We start from the raw sequence: 6,000 nt of genomic DNA, 5'->3' as shown, positions 1-6,000 counted from the left end.
GGCACCAGGTTATTGAAAGCAAGTGTCCAGGTAAAGGAGAAAGCGTTAATTTAAAAAACACATAAGATAAGATAAAGCGCAGCCCTCCTGCTAAAAAAAACACAAGCGGGTCCAGCTGAAGCAGTGCATGTCCTTCCTGCAGTATGAGAAACTCAATAAAGAAAATAGTGCTTACAGACTAAATAACACGTACTGTGTAACAACTGAAGTAAAAGGGCCAGTTGCCATGAGAGGTTACAAATGAAAACAAGGCGGTACTAAGGAGGGACTAACAACCCTATTTACGAATCAGAAGCCAGCATTTATGAAGGACAATGACACAAGCCAGTGACAAATATGGGTGGAGAGTGGGCGGGGTTTCAAGTGCATACTCCAATACAGCATGCCTCGCAGAGCAGCTTATGTGTGCTGCCTCTAGGCTTGACCTAAAAAGGGTCCGTTTTAGTGGAAAAATGTGATGCCTTCATATTGTGTTTTGGCCTATTTCTGGCCGCAGGCACTGAGCGTACCCAGGCAAGTGATGTACCATTTTACTTGGAAGACTAGTGGGAGCATAGAATAGTAGAACATTTGTGTTGGACCTTGCCCTTTTTGCGGGGTTCTCCCCAAACCTTTTGCCTTTTTACTCCTATTTTTTCGGACCCGTTTCTGTTGGCTTTAGGACTCTGGGCACTTTACCACTGCTAATCAGTGCTAAAGAACATTTGCTCTCACCTTTAAAACATAATGGTAATTGGTTTCTCCATTAATGGCAAATTAGGTTTACTAGTAAGTCCCTAGTAAAGTGCACCAGCTGTGCCCAAGGCCTGTAAATCAAATGCTACTAGTAGGCCTGCAGCACTGATTGTGCCACCCACATGAGTAGCCCTGCAAACATGTCTTAGGCCTGACACTGAAGTGTCTGTGAGTGCAGTTTTAAACTGGCATTTCAACCTGGCAAGTGCCCCTACTTGCCAGGACAAACCTTCCCTTTTACAACAAGTAAGTCACACCTAAGGTAGGCCTGGGGCAGCGCCATGGGCAGAGTGCAGTGTATTTAAAAGGTAGGAGATGTGCTGGTGTGTTTTACATATCCCAATAGTGAAATACTGCAAATTTCGTTTTCGATAATTGCAAGTCCTATCTCTCCCATAGGGTAACATAATGATTGCGTTGAAATATCTTTAACGTGTAATTTACAGGAGCAGATAGAGATTTGAAGTGTGGGGTCTCTGAACTCGCAATTTAAAAATACATATTTTGGTAAAGTTGGTTTTTAAATTGCATGTTTGAAAAAAAAATGCCACTTCTAGAAAGTGGGTATTTTCTTGCTTAACCATTCTGTGCCTCTGCCGGTGTGTAGAATACACGTCTGAGGTGGCTGTTGTGAATTCACTCTAGACAGTCACACAAAGGGAGCTGCCTTGCATATCCTGATTGGCCATCACTAGGCTGATGGGCCTTCTTGACATAGAGTGGTGTGAGGAGTTGTCACTGACACATGAATAGGGCTGTCCCTGTCTTCACACAAAGCTGTCTCCGCCCCCCTGTTTTGTGTCTGGAGCCAGGTCAAGGAAAGGCAGGGCCTTGTCAATATAAAGACTTTCCTTTGAAGTCTGTCTACCTCATAGGCAGAAAGGGGTATACGTTCTGAACCTCTGACACCCCAAAATCAGAACACTTCTGGAATGAGGACATTCTGCCAGAAAAAAGCGCGGGGGAGCTGTCAGGAGGGACTACCACTTTGTTGTTTGCTTTGCTGTGTTGCACTGTTGCTTGCAGCTTCTGCCCTGGGAGTGAAAGGACTGGACTTTGATTTCTGTATCCTGCTTCCAAGGTTCTCCAGGGGCTTGAGTTGAGCTTGCCCTCTGTTAAAAAGTCTGAGGGCCATTAAAGACTTCACCTGACAGTGCCTGGGCTCTTCTGTTGAGAGTCCCGACTTGCCAAGTGGTGCCAAATCCAGTTCCACAGCCCTTGGAAGTGAAATCTGGTGACCCTAAGGGAAAAATCCACGCATCAACTCCCAGTGCCTGTTTTATCGGCGCAGAAATGTGAAAGATCGACCGCGGCCTGCCCCGAACGGTGATTTCTCACACGATGTATCAACCACAGGTTTTTTCCGCAGGTCCCAGCTTGCCATCGCAGAGCATGAGAAAAATTGCTGCTTTGTGAGTTTTGAGCACTGTGTCACTGACATCCATGAAACCCGCTCCAACTCTGACGCATCACCTACTTCATGGCTGTGGATCCAAAGCAGAGCCTGCAGCACCATGGTCACATCGATGCAGCAAATCTGGATTTTCGATGCATCATCCCTAGGAGCCAATTCTTTATCAACACTTCACCGTAGTAAGGAACCGAGTCCATGTGTCCAGAAACTGATACATAATGAACCAACGCATCCCCTCGCCTGCCTCGTCTTTGATGTTTAAGGCATCTAAGATACTTTGTGATAAAGAGAGGAATCCATTGATTTCTATGGATTGAAACTTGATTAATCTTTTTAAAGTAATATCTTGAATTGTGCATGTTGGATCTTTTCGTTTTTGTCTGTTTTTTTCAGATAATTATTGGCTATTCGTCTAAACTGGTGTGGACTCCTTTTGTAGTATTTAACTGTGTTACTGTGTGTGTGTGTGTGTACAAATACACATTGCCTCTGAGCTAACCCTGGCTGCTCGTGCCAAGCTACCAAGGGGGTGAGCAGGGTTTATCCTAGCTGTGTGACTCCCTTACCTTGATTAGAGTGAGGGTCCCTACTTGGACAGAGTGCAAACCACTGACAACTAGAGTCCCCATTTCCAATAATTTGTTATTACCAATTGGATTTAGCTGCATTTGTGCCTTTCAAATGTAAACCAGTGTATAAGTAAGAAGACATTTGGAAAATTACCTTCTCGATCATACACTAATACGGGTACCCACAAATTTATAGATGTACAAATAACCACTGTTCCTAAACTCCATATTTTGTGCCCATTTCAGAAATATAGGGATTCCTTGGTACCCATTTATCACTCTACATATGTCACTAAATAAATTGGTCTATACTCAGTACTCAATGAGAAACCATTGTATGGTGCAACTCAGTTGTTGGCTTTGGCTATCTTGGCTTCTTAGAGCACTTACAAACCCTATATATCCCAGCAACCAGAAGGGTCCAGCAGACTTAATAGTATATTGCTTTTGTAAATAGGCCATCGTGACAAAAAGTTACGAATAAAGTGTTGCACAAATGGACGTTTTCTCCTACCCATTTTCAATATTTCTTTATTTCAACAGTCATTTTCCTTATGAAAACCTTGCAGGATCTACATATATGACCTCTTGCTGAATTTAGATGTTTGTCTACTTTTCCAGAAATCTATACCTTTACTGGATCATCCATGGGTTTCTCACTGTGTCCACCACAAACTGGAAGTAGGTTGAGAGCACAAAATAGGGCCAAAACCTTTTTTTAAATTTAACTCTGCATGTTCCTGAAAGCTGGGAAGATGGTGACTTTAGTAGAGCAAACCGTTTGTTGATACCAGGAAAAAAAGCAGACACTTCTATATGGAGCACTTTTTTCCTATTTTTTTAATAAAACTCTAGATGTTGCTATATTCTTCTTATTTTCTCACCCCCCTCCAGGAAAACCCCAGAATCCTGCATTCCTTAGAAATCCCCAGGATGTTGGAAAAAGGACGCAAATTTGGCATAGATACCTTATGTAGAAAAAAAGTTATGGAGCCCTAAGCTCAATAGCCAAAAACAGCTCAGCACTGCAGGGGTAGTGGGCAAGCCCAGCAGCTAAGGGTTAATACAAGTGGCAGAGTGTAGTCTCCTCATTAAAAAGTGTGAATTATTTTCTTATTTCAGGCACATTCTGGCTTCACAACTTCACATTTGCTCACTCACTACCTTATTTTTAACAGGGAAAAGTGCGTACTGCTACAGGGATACGAGGCTATGAGAACTACTCTTAACAAAGTAACAAAATATTTGTTTAAAATGAAAAAAGTAGAGACCTCAAAACAAGTACGTTTGTGATTTATTAATTTACTCAAGAAACATTACTCTTCTGTAGTGCCGAATATCCTGCAAAAGCCAACCCACAAAATATAAATATTTGAATAGTTGATGGTTAATATTGTAAAATTCTCAGAACTGGTAATTTACAAATAAAATCTGCTTATGGACAATCGATTTGAACTTCTTCTTTAACTGATGGTGCATTTTGCCTCCTGACTGCCCTTTTTCTTGAGCTCTGTATATTCCAGAACATACTCCGGGTAGATCTGATGCTTGTCAAAGATGACATAAATGGATGGATTGCGTTCATTGTCAACACAGCTATCGTAGGACTCCCTCGGGTTGGTTGGTTTAGCTGGAGGACTTAGGTAGCTAGAATGTCCTTTTACAAAGTCTCCAACCAGAACACGTGCCAGAAACATAGACTTCTTCTCCGTGATGGAATGGCAATATTGGTGAGAATAGGAGGCATCTCTGGAAAAGTAACTTCCTAAAGAATGGATAACAAGAAAGGTTGTAATTTAAAAATGGGAATAAGCAGTTTGGAGAGGGACTTATAATTTCTGGTTCAGAAAAGGGAATAAAAAGGGTAAGAATGCTTAATGTTACAATATGATAGTTTCAAATAAACAGACAACAAAATGATCTCTTCAGCAGACATATGGCCAAATATAACACCTGCGTCAAGCTACAGAACAGCAATAAAGTAGAATTACTGGACTACAGATCCGAGGCAAGTACCATTGGTCTAACCCACCAATGCAAATGCACTGCCTGGTGCAAGCTAGAAGTATGTGACAGGCTTATGAATGCAAATGAGTAGAAAGCATTAAATCACACCATAGAGTCCCCTTAGACACGGGTCTCTGTTTAAACTCTCTATTTCTACCAATCCCCAAGGATTGCTGAATTTGATCCTAAGGTAAATGATGGAAAGGTCAGTACATCTTTCCACTGTGTAAGTCGCTGCAGTAAGTTCAGGAAGGCCACTGTGCTTCTTTACCATGGGGGAGCCAGCATAGTTTGCTGTGCAATGATCCAGCATGTAAGATTTAGACTTTAGCAGATGGAGTACTCAGTCACAACGGTGAAGGAGTATCCTCTCTGTCAAACTGAAGGTCCGCCCGCCCCAATTAGAGTTGGGTGGACCTTCAGTGTGTCGCCAGCAGAGACTACTCCATCTCCGCTGTTTAAAGACATATACCTCCGAGGACCCAACAGAGTAATGGCTGTCTTTAGTTTTCCTATCTTTCTGCCTGCCCTATTTAGAATGGGCAGACAAAATGCAAGTATTTATTGTTCACTATCGCAAGGTAAAGCCTGGAGGTAAGGGGCAGTGAAAACAGTAAAATGACCCTCCTGCTATGGCATAAAACTCCCGTGGTAAAGAGGGTCAATGTCTTTAAAAATCAAAACAATCCTGCTTTGTGATTTTGTTTGTTAAATTTAGAAAAAATTGAAAGTTTGACAAATGGCTCCATTGTGTTGAAGGAGCCATCCTTTAAACTTGCAATGCCTTTACAGGAACCACCGTGACAGTGGGTCCTGGAAAAACAAGAGATGTCGCTGTGCCGGCGGACATCTTTAAGTTTGGCGGCCAGGTAGCCTCGCCATGGTGGGAGTAAAGAACGTTGCCATGGCGTTGGTACATACTCCTTCTGCCAAACACTAAATCAGGCCCTCAGTCTGAATCCTGCAGTGGGGCAACTATGTCTTTAGTGTCTCTATAGCAATGTACCTGATACTTAGGGCCCCCTAGTGTTGCTGGGACTGGCCACCAGGTCAATTAGGATGTGATCGCCACCCTGGCGGTCGCATCCCTCATCTTTGACATTGTGGCGGGCAGTGCTGTAAGCAGCACCCGGCTCAATGCCAAAGAGGCATGTTGTGCATTGCAATGCACAACGTGACAGGCACCGCAGGGTGCCTGCCACCTTGTGCATGGCAACGAAGGGGGAACCATAGGTACCCACCAAGTGCAGCCCCCACCCTCCCATCCCCCGGGGG

The 6,000-nt window shown here is 43.2% G+C and overlaps 1 protein-coding gene across 7 annotated transcripts in view; it reads right to left on the bottom strand.

Annotated features, from left to right (window-relative positions):
* Positions 1-4,000: 4,000 nt before the first annotated feature.
* The window catches only part of LOC144807664 (protein mono-ADP-ribosyltransferase PARP12-like), a 393,804-nt gene continuing 391,804 nt past the window's right edge, over positions 4,001-6,000 (bottom strand). For 5 of the 7 annotated variants that reach the window (XR_013606379.1, XR_013606384.1, XM_078673300.1 and 2 more), the window contains one exon: positions 4,001-4,483. Coding sequence is in view for 4 of the 7 variants with exons in the window: in XM_078673300.1 (XP_078529426.1) it covers positions 4,182-4,483 (302 nt within the window). In the remaining 3 variants the exon portion in view is untranslated. The remainder of the gene's footprint in view (positions 4,484-6,000) is intronic. The other 2 variants (XM_078673315.1, XM_078673356.1) reach the window with 2 other exon arrangements.

This window comes from Lissotriton helveticus, chromosome 1_1, assembly GCF_964261635.1.
Source record: "Lissotriton helveticus chromosome 1_1, aLisHel1.1, whole genome shotgun sequence".
In the NCBI taxonomy this organism is placed as follows: Eukaryota; Metazoa; Chordata; class Amphibia; order Caudata; family Salamandridae; genus Lissotriton; species Lissotriton helveticus.
This window is presented reverse-complemented; position numbering and strand designations above follow the sequence as displayed.